The sequence below is a fragment of the Salmo salar genome, chromosome 17 (assembly GCF_965601325.2).
Source record: "Salmo salar chromosome 17, fSalSal1, whole genome shotgun sequence".
Lineage (NCBI taxonomy): Eukaryota > Metazoa > Chordata > Actinopteri > Salmoniformes > Salmonidae > Salmo > Salmo salar.
In genome coordinates, this window is record NC_138307.1 from 61,134,541 (window position 1) to 61,149,590 (window position 15,050).

The 15,050-nt window shown below is 41.7% G+C and overlaps 1 protein-coding gene across 4 annotated transcripts in view; it reads left to right on the forward strand.

Annotated features, from left to right (window-relative positions):
• The first annotated feature begins 4,027 nt into the window (after positions 1-4,027).
• Positions 4,028-15,050, forward strand: part of LOC106576328 (acyl-CoA synthetase short chain family member 3) — a 37,727-nt gene continuing 26,704 nt past the window's right edge. The window contains exons 1-8 of one of the 4 annotated variants that reach the window (XR_006760150.2): positions 4,028-4,600; positions 5,830-5,974; positions 6,507-6,695; positions 7,509-7,643; positions 8,941-9,081; positions 10,389-10,469; positions 10,585-10,680; positions 11,885-12,036. Coding sequence is in view for 3 of the 4 variants with exons in the window: in XM_045699936.2 (XP_045555892.2) it covers positions 4,203-4,600; positions 5,830-5,974; positions 6,507-6,695; positions 7,509-7,643; positions 8,941-9,081; positions 10,389-10,469; positions 10,585-10,680; positions 11,885-12,036 (1,337 nt within the window). In the remaining variant the exon portion in view is untranslated. Of the gene's footprint in view, positions 4,601-5,502; positions 5,626-5,829; positions 5,975-6,291; positions 6,326-6,506; positions 6,696-7,508; positions 7,644-8,940; positions 9,082-10,388; positions 10,470-10,584; positions 10,681-11,884; positions 12,037-15,050 lie in introns of those variants that run through there. The other 3 variants (XM_045699936.2, XM_045699938.2, XM_045699937.2) reach the window with 3 other exon arrangements.

Genomic DNA, 15,050 nt, shown 5'->3' on the forward strand with positions numbered 1-15,050 from the left:
TGGTTCGAATCCCTGGCTTCGAGCTCCAACATGCAGGACTTGCAAGACTTGAGCAAGGCACTTAACCTTAATTGCTCCTGGAAGTTACTCTGGTTAAGAGGGTCTACTAAATGACTAACATTTAAAAATGTCAAATGTAGCCAACTAGTTTGTATTTCTGATCTCTGAGAAGCCAAGATTTGTCAGGATAAACTGGCAACCATCCAACGCAGTCACAGCAAGTCAGTCATGTGCTTGTAACTGTAAGGAAATGGTTAAGAAGTAGCTACTTCAAAATTACTTCTGACAAATCACTTAGATTAATGAAACTAAACATCTACTGCTGTGCAACATTAAATCCAGTCACACAGTAGGGTATAAAATTACAATCACTGTAATTACACCAAATATCATCTCATAAATCCACTTTTATGCTGGCATATTGTAACATTGGGTTTAAAATCAATCACAGTACGATAAAATAATGATTATATAGACTTTTACATAGGCTTCAACCTGCCCTTAATGAGTAGCCAGTGAGTGGACAGTGCATTTCGGTCCCATACAAGCTCACACTGACTCCTCATATCTAACAGAGGGAGAGAGGTGAATGGAAGAGCCCTTATGATTAAACCCAGTGCAGCCCGTTTACAGGAGATCATTGAGTGTACACTGCACGTCCGTGCCCCGTGCCAGACACAGAATAAAAATGAAACATATCCTGCTAGCAGGACGTGCGCTACTATAGGAAGAAGTTTTGCTTTATCGCTGGGTACTGGGATTTACAGAGCCCTTCCGGTTGGACAAATTAAACCACTGGGAGAATTGACAGCCTATGATGATCCAAGGTTTTGAATGTAGTCAAAGACTCCCGTCCTGTACATGAAAACACAGTCTCCCTTTTGATGACATGGCAGTAATTCATTAATGAGAAGCAAGCAGAGAACAATCGAGGTGAAGATCACAGTGGCTGATCAGAAACCTGTACAAATCCATTATCATGTTGAGCCATGCAGACAAACCAGCTATGGAGAGTTTACTGCACTAAGGCCACGCACCACAAGCTGAAATGCCATTTTTGCATCTATCAATTTTGAAATTTGTTGGTATATCGGTCCATTAATATTAGTACTTTCAAAAAGTAAACATAACATTTGAAAAAAACTGGATTAAAATGTATATTTGTAATACTACTGTCATCAACATTTGAATGAATTTGAACCACTTTAAATTGGACATACATCAATAACTGCAAAGCTCAGCTCACTACATTAAATTACACCATTTAAAGCCCATTTCATAGAGAATGTTACAAACTGGACTATATTTAGTAACTTACTTTTAATAGATGGTAATTGGGTCTAAATAGAGGTTTGGCGTTTGGTAGTCTAAATTTAGTGTACTTGTCTTTAACTGCCATTTCCCAAAAGACAGGCTCTTCCCACACAGTAGCTGCATTCACAAAATTGTGTGTGGTTATCCTTAGAAATATTGTCCAGACTTTCCCAGAGGGAATTGTTGATATGTTTGAATGTTAACATGTCTATTTATTCCCATTTTAGCACATTTATCAGCCAAAACATGACACCCACTCTGTATTCAAGAGCATGTTGTGTCTCAACTGATGGCAGGCACAACACAAACACCTTAGATGGTGTAAAATAGGGTCTAACCTACAACATACTGTGTATGAATTATGTTTTAGTCCACAAGTTTTTTGATAATTGTCATTAAATGTTAAAACATTATCTTTATAAAAAAAAAACAGCATTTTCCAGAAATTATAACATAGTTTGACAACCCTGTTGTTAGCATTTAAATGATATCAATCTCAACCTTTGGTTATCTTTTCCAGTGATGAAGACATGGATGTCTCGTGGTATGGTGGGGTATGCAAAATGGGTCAACTTTGAGCACCTTTATCTCTTGGATGTTTTGACATTCAGATCCAAAAAGTCACTTTCTGAGCACTTATATAATGGTCAAATATGTATGGAAGGTTTCATTCAAATCGAAAGGGATTCTGTCAAAAGGTGATTGAATTTAAATGTCCTCTTACATGTCCTCTTACATAGCACCACTTGGATTCTGGATCTCTTTCTGTGAAATACAGGTTGTTGATAGAGTTCTGCCAATGCAAACTGAATCAACTGACACCAGGCATTTCATTACATTTCATTCAATTGATATATGAACTCATTTACTTGCAGGTATCCACAAAGACTGTGTCTAAGAATTACGTGTTTAGCATTGATTGATGCCTAAGCAACCCAAACGGAAAACATTAGTCAGGGCATTCGTAAATCACATTGGACTGAAACGCCAGCCAGATTAATGAGTTGCTCAATCATTGTTTCCAGGTACCAGAGTCAACTCAAGATAGGTATTTTTCTGGGGAGTAAGCAGCATTGTGGGTAATTACCAGAGACAGGCTGATGGCATTGATGAAGTGCAGGGGACGTGGGCAACAACATCTGAGCCGACAGCAGTCAATGAACGAAAGACACCGGCAGTGTGACGAGATAAAGGTGTGCACAAGCAAGTCTTGTGTAAGCACTTCAATCAACATGTTTGCAAGACTTCCCACATTGCATTGCTCTTCACTCTAGTAGGTCTATAGAGGCTGTAAATGCTATGGGAAGTGAGACAGAAATCATGATCAATAATAACGTACATTCAGTGTGTTCACTCTTGCGCTTGAGGAGACAGGACTTGACTCTTAGAACATCCATCATTTTCCTTAATTGCTCTCCATATGGCCATTTTACAAATACACTCAGGGCTTTTCCGAGGAGCTGCTAACTACAATATTTGCCATTAATCCAAGTCCTCAATAGATCATTTAAAATCAACTTTACCCTAAAGGACCTCAGGACTTCTGAGTGTTTCAAATAAACAGACAAGGTCATTTTGGTAAGGGACCTGAAGCAGGGTACACAGTGTGCAGCAAACTCTGCTCACTGAACACCATTCAACACACCAATGGCTGAACATTTGTTGTTGTTGTTATACTATTGCACACAGACAAATTGTCTTCAGATCTGTTGGTGAGCTGAGGATTCAGCAACATGACATTAGCAACTCATATTTTATATGGAATATAAGACTAATATTAACAATATTGTATGTGCCCAATGCGCCATGAATTTGCAATGCCTTCACCCTGTTCATGTACTTAAGTCTTTTGTATCAGAACAGCATACGATATAATAGAATAATGTATTTCTTGGCTTCACAACATTAAAGTTAAACTAAAATAATTACATGGTTCAAGGTATTTTATAAACTGCTTATTATGAAGACAATCTAGGTACGCATCTTGAAAGTATTGTAATGACCCGGCTGGGTCATAAAGGAAAAAGAGACGGACTCTAGGTGTGCAGGTCAGAACACAGGTTTATTCCTAAACTGGGCTATTGTTCAGGCCACAGCCTACGCCGCTAAATGCTGAACGTACACAATTATACCAAGTCTAATTAATGTTTACTCCCATAGGAACAGATCAAGGCCCTGAACAGAAAGAGAGAGAAGATGAGACAGTAATCCCTATTTATCATTTCCAAATCCCGCGGGATTACCCATCATACCCCCCCAACCTTTCCCTCTGTCCTGACATATTTAACCCCTGCTAGTAGCCATGAGAACCATAACACACCCACAAACACAGAACACAATACCGGGTCGTTACAGTATCTATTAGGAAAACTTTGATAAAGCTCTCAAATAAAAATCTGGGTAACACTTTACAATCTCTCCCGATGTTCTTATTAGGCCTATACTTTGTAGATGTTCCTGCATAATAGCCAGGGCCGGATTACGAACAGGTATGCAGGGCCAAGCCCCCCCCCCCCCCCCCCACCCCCCGGGGCCCCAACCCATGGCAAAACGTTTAGAATTGCCGGAAACTAGCTTTAAAACTGCAACGTTTTCTCTTAGCCTCATGACAAAATATGTAGAGTATAATTATAAAACTGCAAATTTTTCTTTCTGCACCATGGCAAAGTGTGTTGAAATACAGGAAGTTAGCTGAGCATGTTGTTGTTGTTGCTGAAATGTACCTCTGATGACGCTGTAGCCACAATCGAGTCTGACGAAGTCACAAACACCTTGATAAATCTGCGGATGAGATCAAGGACTCCCTCTTTCGTCTTTGGCAGCACACGTCTAAACTAGATTTAACCAGCAAAACACATTCAGGAGCCTAGTTTACCAACACTTCAGAGATGCGTCTTTTTCGGCCAACAAGATTAAGTATGACTTTTAAAAATGTCATTATCGCAAAAGTAAGACCAGAGAATGGTATTGCTTGTAAAGGTTACTGCACTTTCCTTGCCATTCCAAATACCAGGAGCGAGAGAAGGCTAACTTTGGGACCGTTACATTTCTATAATTCCTGGACAGCAACTGCACAGCGTGAGTTGAGAGTTCTCTCATCTTTGTCAACATCTAACAAGCAACAATGTAACAGAACAGTAACAACAAACAACCACGCATACGACGAAGCCTTCAGAACAGCGAGGGATGACCCTGAACAGTTCTGGAGTGAAGCAGCACAGAATGTAACTTGGTTTGAGCCATGGAGCCGAACAATGGACAATGGGGACGCCATATTTCCAAAGTGGTAACTATTTACTGTATGTTGCTAAGTTTCAGTGTATCGATACCAATGAGGTGAACGCCAAATACGGGTTTGTTGCATAATGGTAAATACTAGTCATTTTACAACCGCTGGTGAACGACAAAGCAATGGTAAAAGCTACTATTAATTACATGGACATTATCCTGCAAGTCGTTTCGGTGCAACGTCGAATTCGCTAAGTCAGTCACACTTGGGTCACAGAGTATAAACCCAGTGGCGAGACTTCCGGGAACGCTTGCAAAGCAGACCAGTCATGGGTTTGAGATGTCAATGACAGAGGTGAAAACTCTTCCTTAGTTGTTAATTTTATCGAAATCTAAAGGGACAACGTAGATAGGTAGCACATGTCCTACCTAACTAGTTGAACACATTACTACTCCAACCTTGTGAAAGTGATAAACGTTTTTATTTTCGTCAAAAACATCTGTATGTTGAAGGATATGCTTTGAGACATGCGCGGTTCGGCGCGAGACAACCTTTAGACCCGATGACGTTATCTAGCACTACTGCCACCTACCACTTTGGCACTATACAATTTATCCTACTACTTGAAAGCATTATATGTGTGGGCGATACATTTATGTGCACTGTACATACAGTTAGTAGTCTATGACGATCCAATTGTGAAATATAATGCACTTGTGCATAATTGTTACATATTTTGTAATGGTTGTCAGAATGAATGTTGTGTACCAAGGTCACATTAAACCATGTATAGCTGTCCAAAGTATTTGATGGTAGACCTCACAAGATGAACCTTTAATTCTGCATGGTAAAAATCCCATATGCTCTCAAGATTGACCTCAGTGTTGTAATAGTTTTAAAATCAAAGGCATATGGCTAGTGAGCGACTTTGCATGATGTCTCATCTTTCTGTGTGTGTGCATATTTAAAACAACAGGAATCCAGACACCATCTGCTTGTCTCAGCACCTCAGTACCTCAACAGAGCTCATAATGAGTTGAGAGTCCCATTTCATCAAAGATCTGGGGTTGTACATAGATCCTGTACGTTGCAGGAAAAACTGTCATTTTTGTCTGTGTTCATCTTATCATACAAATTCTCTCATTGTAGACTAAGCTACTGTGCTTACTGTTATCTTTATGTTATTTCATAACATTGATAGATCTATAGTGAAAGTATTACAGTAGTTATTTATTGGCTCTTAATGACAATATGTTGTCTCTAATGTGGGGTTTTGTCTTTGTAAGGTTCGCCGGGGGGAAGTTGAATGTTTGCTACAATGCGGTGGATCGCCATGTCGAGAGCGGACGAGGAGATCAACCAGCCATCATTTATGACAGCCCAGTGACTGGAACTAAGCAGACCATCACTTTTAGAGAACTACAGGAACAGGTAATGATCTCAACCACTTTTAGAGAACTACAGGAACAGGTAATGATCTCAACCACTTTTAGAGAACTACAGGAACAGGTAATGATCTCAACCACTTTTAGAGAACTACAGGAACAGGTAATGATCTCAACCACTTTTAGAGAACTACAGGAACAGGTAATGATCTCAACCACTTTTAGAGAACTACAGGAACAGGTAATGATCTCAACCACTTTTAGAGAACTACAGGAACAGGTAATGATCTCAACCACTTTTAGAGAACTACAGGAACAGGTAATGATCTCAACCACTTTTAGAGAAGTACAGGAACAGGTAATGAACTCAACCACTTTTAGAGAACTACAGGAACAGGTAATGATCTCGGGGGCACTTTTAGAGAACTACAGGAATAGGTAAGGATCTTAACAAACCTCTTCACACTGTAGATATTCATGTAGACTGTAGGACATCCCTCTAAATATACATTTTCACCTGTATGTTGTAACATAGTATAGCCACCCCTAAGCAGCTTGAGCCCCTCCTCTCTGTCCAGGTGTCCAGGCTGGCTGGGGTCCTGGTGAAACACGGGGTGTGGAAGGGTGACCTGGTGGTCATCTACATGCCCATGGTGCCCCAGGCCATGTTCACCATGCTAGCCTGTGCCAGGATCGGAGCCCCGCACAGCCTCATTTTTGGGGGATTCGCCTCCAAGGAGCTGTCTGTCCGCATCGACCATGCCAAGGTCAGCTGACCATCATAGCTTCACATTGTGTCTCTTTAGTTTGATGTGCTGGATGACAGGTCCCTTTGTTCTCTCAATTTAGTTTGAAATGGACCATGCGCTCAAATATATTTTGTTATTTTTTTTTAAATATTTTGTTATTTTCTCAGATCTGTTTAATGGTTGAATGGTTAAATGTGAAATGTACATGCCACATTTATAGGACTGTTTATAGAAGAGTTGATGGCCCACTTTCACAGTCACAGAGATAGTAATATTGCAGTAGATAAAGGTCTCACTGAAGCCAAGTGAAGCACTTTGTTGGAGGGATTTCATCAAAGCAGCAGGGATATTAGCCAGTATGCGACTCTGACGCTGAATTACATATACTGAAATCCTTTTAAGCTATATAAGCCAGACCTTAAAGCCTTTTAAGTTCTAGGCCTATATAACATTCAGAGAGGAGCACCTCCACTATTGCTGAAGATTCCTCCTCAAGCATTTGGGTAGAGTTGATTAGCCTGTTTTATATTGTATAAGAATGAATTACATATTAGAGACACTCATTCTATGTTGAACGAGACAGTCATTTCAGATCCCTTAATACATTTGATCAGTAACCCGAGGAAGGTATCATGGTGTGCAGATAGTAATTGAGAGGTAATATCGGTCATATTGATAGTACATTACATAGTCAGAACATGGCCTTTCAGAATGTTCTGAAGTACATTTCAGACTAATGCATTTGTTTGAGCTGTGTTGTATCACATCTGTTAAGTCTTGTTTCTTTTAAGAGGCACCGCTAGCACACTGTGTGAATGCTGTGTCTTCCAGCCTAAGATGATAGTGACGGCCTCCTTTGGCATTGAGCCTGGCAGGAGAGTGGAGTACATCCCCCTGGTGGAGAAAGCCCTGGAGCTCAGCTCTCACAGTCCCTCCAAGGTCCTCATCTACAACCGGCCCGGCATGGTGAGGTCCATAGAGATAGAATACTGTTCTATGTTATTCTGTGGTAAGGCCTAACTCACTAACGTCAACTCTCTGTGAGAGATGCCTGTCATTTCCCAAAGACAATAACTCTGCTGACATGCAATAGTTTTACATTATCCTCTCTATTGGTTACCTAATGCTATTACTTCCTGAATGGACCACGAATCCGGTTCCAGTGTATATATAAATGGGATTATTTCAGCCATGAGCTTGTATGGAGTTATGGATGGTTCGACAGATCTGTCGCTCCTAAACGGCCTGTTGAAACAAAGGCGGGAGAGCGAAATGGTGCGCATGAGGGACTGAATCACGCAACACACGCAACGCTGAGATGTGCCCCTAGGTTGTGATGGGGAGCCTGGCACAGGGTCAGATTGAAACCAGGCAGAACCGGTAGAATAAAAGACAGTCAATTTCCCCCAAAACAGCCAGAAGCCACTTACAGTAATGTGTTGGCACTCCAGCAAACTGAAATGAGTCTCTTCTCAACTCGTACATAAAAACAGACAAATCTGTGCTCAGGGAAATCATTCTAAAAATTCTTTGCCTGAGCAGAGTGATTACAGTACTTTGCAATCTTTCACACCTATTTTATTAGTACCACCTATGTTTGGAATGTATCACAATGTCTGGGGTTTTGCGCCCTGATTGCTGCTGTGTTACCTTTATGCTCAGTTACCCTAGTAGCTATTTGAGATTATGCAACACAGGGAGGATACTTTTAAGGTGATATGTTGTATGTTGTCATGGAAACTGTCTGAGCAAATCACTAATCCTCCCCGTTGGAGAATATGAGATGCCCCCCTTTTTTTATATATTTTTAAGTCGTTGGTAAATTGCCGCTCTGATGAATCTTAAACCACTCTAGTAATCACTATGAAAAGGCAATGAGTGGTTCCAGAGAAGTGGAATTCAAAACCCACCCATAAGGCCCTCATTAATCAGAGAAGGGTCCTACTACTGGGTTCTATTCTTTTGGAAGAGAACAATTCAAAAACAGCTTGGCCTTTGGGCAGATTGAATTCCGCATGTTCTGCATCATGAAAGCTCACTTATTGAAAAATGCACAATTGAAAACCCAAGTTGTGACGACTATAAAAAACTTTTCTTGAACAATGTGGCATTGGTGGTCGGATGAGCCTTGTTGAGTTGTGCACAACTATTGCAGCTGTTTTAATCTGTCTCTTATGCCCACGTGGTAAAAATGATTGAATGTGTGTCTCTTGAATATGTCATGGAAATGAATACATCTCTCCTGGCTGATTGTCTGCAACAGGAGAAGGTGTCCATGCACCCTGACCTCAGTCTGGACTGGGAGGAGGAGATGTCCACTGCACGTGCTCATGACTGTGTGTCTCTCCCTGCCAGCCATCCTCTATACGTCCTCTACACATCTGGGACCACTGGAACTCCTAAGGTACAGCACTCTGACTAGACACAACACATGTTCATTACAGGAAGGGGTGTAAAGTCCCACTGGGAACTGACATCAGTTCAACTTCTAGGTTTGATTTACATTTGGTTGAGTTGTCAACGTGAAATCAACAAAAAATGTCACCATTTCATTGGATTTAGATTAAAAGTTGGGTGAATAAACAGAAGAAACTCCCTTACGTTGATTACATTTTTCAAATCCAATCCATTTCCCATTTTGATTCAATGTCATCACATTGCATTTTTTGGTTGAAATGACATGGAAACAACGTTGATTCAACCAGTTTTTGCCCAGTGGGGTCTAACGACTTTTATCGTAAGGAAGCCAGTCAATTTCACAGTTTAATGCAAGATATGAGTATCATATTCTACAGTAGACTTTCCATGGCTCTGCAAATGTGATTCAAGTTCCTTCTAAACTTTACCACCATGAGATAGATGAGACAATGTTTAAACCAGAACCAGTAGTACTGAATATGAGGTGAACCATGCAGGAGGTAGAGAAATTGACTGGAGGTGGCTCTAAATTGGAAAAACACAGCTCCAGATAGCTCCCTTTGTCTTTAGCACCCAGGCAATATGAAATATCCACCCGCTGGCCTGCTGTTCTCAGACTCTTAGTCACCAGTGAGATCTATGGAGGAAACAGCTGAACTCCTACATGTTATGTTACCATACAGCGTAAAGATGGCCTCACTGTCACGGGTATCGTCGGGGAAGGAGGACCAAAACGCAGCAGGCATGCGGTTGTTCATTTTGAACATTTATTAACTCCAAAATGAACATAAAACAACAAAAGAGAACGAATGATAAACTGACAGTCCTGTAATGTTGACACACTCTAAACACGGAACAATCTCCCACAAATGACAAACACACCCTAATATATGGGACTCTCAATCAAAGGCAAATAGACAACACCTGCCTTCAACTGAGAGTCCCAACCCCAATTAACCAAAACATAGAAACAGACACACTAGACTAAACATAGAATACATGAAAACCAAACAGTGCCCAAAAACCCCGGAATACTTAAATCAAATACCCCTTCAACAAACACACCACCCTGAACCACATAAAACGAATACCCTCTGCCACGTCCTGACCAAACTACAATACCAATTAACCTTATACTGGCCAGGACGTGACACTCACGAAATAGTTGAATTGAAAAAGAAAGATTTATACAAGGGTTTGATGTAAAATCTTTTTTTTTCAAAAGAACCTGTTGAGAGCTTGTTGCATTCGTCTTGCATCAACGTTCGCCTCTTTTCTACGTGTCCCCCTCAGGGCGTTGTCAGGGATACTGCTGGGTACGCTGTGATGTTGACGTGGACCATGGCAAACGTTTATGGCCTCGAGCCTGGTGAAGTAAGTCCATGTGAAACATCTCCAGTGTTCTTTATCATTGTATTACAGAACAGACACCATATGCATGCACAAACATAGTACAGTATGGATTCTTTCTCTGCCTACTCTCTGCTAGGTATGGTGGGCAGCGTCTGACCTGGGCTGGGTAGTGGGTCACTCCTACATCTGCTACGCCCCTCTCCTCCACGGCAACACCACCATTCTATACGAGGTATGTACTAATAGGCCTATTATAATGCATAGGCCTATTATAATGACCTGTGAACGGGTCACTATTGGTCAATTGACTCCAGAAAAACAAACAAACTCAACTTTCTCAAGGACTTGTCCCTTTCACTCAGTGATTCCAAATGCTTCGCAGATTACTCTATTTAAAGATAATGAGCACAAGAAAAATGGACTCCTAATGGCGTATGATTATATGTGGTTTCAGACAACTAGCCTCTTGATATTCATGCACATGATCATCATTGCAAATTTACCCCGGCCTCATTAAACCAATATTCACTGGCTCGAAAAGGCCCAGTTAGGTTGGTTTGAGGAAGTTATTTGTATGAAGAGCTTCTGGTGATTCTGCTGTGTTTGGGCCCGGGGAAAATGACCCCAGGGCCCAGGGCCCAGGGAGAGAGGGGTGGGGAGGTAGGACTGCTCATGGAGGCTATCCACCTCATTAGCCTTTTGGTCTCTGTGGCTGCTGGAGGATTGGAGGTGGGTGTTGAATTCATCAGCCTGGCTTTAAGCAGAGCCTGTTGTCTGTGGCTGCGTTTGCCTTGTGGAATGCACTGCTCCTGTCCACCCTGCTCCACGCAAGACCTTCTGTCCTCTCACTGATCAATACACAGTCATAGATATTCACACTGGGAGGAAATTAAGTCCCTCGAGTCTGTTGTTGTTGATTTCCCAGCTCATTTTAATCTGTCTCTCTCTCTCTCTCTCTCTCACGCCTCATCTCTCTTTCATGCCTCGTCTCTCTCTCTCTCCTTACTGTACGAGCAATCTCGCCGACTGAATATCGGTTCCACTCACCCGTGGGTTCTTCCTCACTGCGACTTTTGTTGGTGCACAATACTTTCCCAGTAGAGTAATCTTGTTTCTATTCATCAGTTTCAGCCCATCTGTCTGGGCTCCAAATGTAATTTTGTCTCCATTTCAGCAGATATTCCCATGAATATTCGTTCTGTTCAGCACAGTGGAAGTGTTAATGTTGTGGAACGTCAATAGGAACAAAACCTTATGGCCTTACTACTGTTATTCTGTTTGATAGGTGGCTGGCTGAGTCATTACTACCGCAAGCCTCTAAAAACAGCTTGCTCTTAATGTACCGCTACACTTCAATACCCAATTGGCGTGTTCATGTAAGCTTATGACCTCAGGCTGTTTGGGTTTGTAACGGATCTCTCTCTCTCTCTATGCAGGGCAAGCCTGTTGGGACGCCGGATTCCGGGGCGTTCTTCCGCGTGCTGTCAGAGCATGGTTGTTCCTCCATGTTCACCGCGCCCACTGCCATCCGAGCCATCCGCCAGCAGGACACCCATTCCGCCATAGGGGCTCAGTACCCCCTCACCAGGTACCCTCACCACCCAATCCCCACATATTGGCATAACACTGCAGAGATGGACCATTCAACAACTGTCGGGGCTAGCTCTGTTTTGTACCTTTTCTGCCCACTTGAAGTAGGCCTACCCTTTATTCCTTTCAACGTCCAGGGACTGGGTACCTTTCATCCATACCCAGTGTTGTCCCCCACTGGCTGAAGGGTTTGGCGCTGCCTGCCCACTCTCTTGTTAGTCTCTGTCCATCTGCTGGAGCAGTGTCCCTGCCAGGCCCAGGCTCATCACTCACAACCTGTGTTCCCATTTAGACCTGATTGAGGTTTAATCAGGATGGATAAAACACCGGCAGGGCATTCATTCCTATTACATAATACTGTGCTGCTGCTAAACACACAGGGAATCACTGAGTGCTGTAGAGAGCCCCAGGCAATGCCATCTTTGATGGTGCCTGGTTCAAGGGACTGAAGTGATTGTTATCCCCATGGGAAATGTCATCATTTATATTGATAATAAATCTGTTGAAAATACAGTTTTGGTTCCTTAATATTTTGAAACAGCATCACAGTTGATCAGGTATAATGTGAAAGTAGAGGGGAGGTGGTGGTCATTTATTTAGATTTTTCTCCACACCTGTTGCACAAAGTCATAAAGCAGGGGCTTTGATCTTGGGTCATAGTTTGCCATGGAATAATCTGCATGTGGGGAATTTGAAGGTATTTTGTGTGCTGTTGGTGAACAGTGTTTTGCCTCGACTGCTCCAGGCAGACCTGAGACACAAATCCCAAAGGGATTGAATTCATTGTTTTCCCTGGACTATAACATTACATTCTTTCTGCTAGTTGTTATGATGGACTATGCTTCAGTTGTTGGTTTAGTCATGTGCCATGCAGCATCTTTCCATGATTGTCTTTCTCCCAGAGGGAGCAGGTTAGTGAAAGACTACAGCAATTCAGTGAGAGAGAATTGATGCTCAAACACAAAAACCGCAATGTAAGATGTTTCCAGAATCCAGACAGACTCAGACAGTAGTCGAATATCCAGCTGACCTTTGTGTTTCCTTGCCTGGAGACAAAACAGACAACCATCAAATATATTCTTCTCCCTCCTCTACTACCAAATAAGCTCGCAGCGTTAACAGTCAAGAAGCAGACACTAGCTGTTTTACAGCTCAGGAAATTGGATGTTCTCAGTGAATGTAAAAAGAACGCAATCCAGTAAAGTTGAATACAATAGCACTTCATGTCAATTAAAACGTCAACTCTATTTCCCCTCTTTCTCATTAATTGATTATAAACTTGTAGTTTGAAAGGCAAGCGTTTTGAGAACACTTCATTAAGCATTAAGACACTAAAATGTTCCTTAAAGGACTCTTGCCTTAATTCACGTGTGGATGGTTGCTCCTATGAATGGGTTGTTGCTGGTATCTCCTCAGTGTATGGCACCGTTATCGGTAGGCAGTTTGGAAGTAATATGATGTGGGTGGATAGCATATGAAATATTCATCACGCTCTCTCTTTGATAAGCTCACTGCAGTAGCCTCTTCTCAGCTCCTAGCTCAGTTACACCACATGCGTAGCTAATTGCACTGATTCCTGTGCTAAAATATACCACCGAGCCCATAACAACGATTGCCGCCCGTGACAGAGCCTGGGGAGAAGCCACTGCCATGGACCATTGCTAAGAGGGTCTCCGGGTACAGAGGGTCATTGAGGCAGAGTGAACGCTTCAAACGTAGGCTTTATTACATCACTTACCAACAGAAATGAGGCTTTATTACATCACTTACCAACAGAAATGAGGCTTTATTACATCACTTACCAACAGAAATCAGGCTTTATTACATCACTTACCAACAGAAATGAGGCTTTATTACATCACTTACCAACAGAAATCAGGCTTTATTACTTCACTTACCAACAGAAATTAGGCTTTATTACTTCACTTACCAACAGAAATTAGGCTTTATTACTTCACTTACCAACAGAAATTAGGCTTTATTACTTCACTTACCAACAGAAATTAGGCTTTATTACTTCACTTACCAACAGAAATTAGGCTTTATTACTTCACTTACCAACAGAAATGAGGCTTTATTACTTCACTTACCAACAGAAATTAGGCTTTATTACTTCACTTACCAACATAAATGAGGCTTTATTACATCACTTACCAACAGAAATTAGGCTTTATTACATCACTTGCCAACAGAAATTAGGCTTTATTACATCACTTACCAACAGAAATGAGGTTTTATTACATCAAATACCAACAGAAATCAGGCTTTATTACTTCACTTACTAACAGAAATCAGGTTTTATTACATGACTTACCAACAGAAATTAGGTTTTATTACATCACTTACCAACATAAATGCTTACAAATAAGACACTTAAAGTATAACTTCAAATAACAAAGCCTCTCAGTTTAAGATAACCTTTCAGCCCCAAACTGTCTGCTGCTACTGTATCTCCAGTTCTCTCCCTCGAATGTGAGCAGCAGCAGCCTAATCAACTGTTGGGGCTGATTGTCCAGCCAATCACACACGTGACTTATTTTCCATTAGCCTCCCAACAGAGAAAGTACTGGAAAGGCACTGGAATGATAGATAGTGACCGGCCTCACACGCCTGTACAGTAGGTAGCGGTGTATGCACCTGTCAGTTGGTTGCGATTCGCAAACATTTTTTAAAGAAGAAGGCGGCGGCGGCGCTGGAAGGGCACAGCAAGAGGGCTTGCCTCCTCCAGTCCCACAAAGTCATTATGAATGCACTTTCCTATGTGCTGATTTTCAGAAAATCAGATTTGCCTGTGTAGCACTTTCCAAGTGTTGAAAGGTACAGACCTGCCAAAACCACAAAATTGCCATTTTCAGCCCAGTATTTTGTTCTCGCTGGGTACTTCACGTTGACTATTGTTATTACGACACATGAGTTGCTTCTGTGGAATGGCTCTGCACTGTAATGGCCTTGGAGCATTATCAGCGAGCTTGAGCAATTTCACTCGTCACCCCAGATGTCAGAAAAGTAATA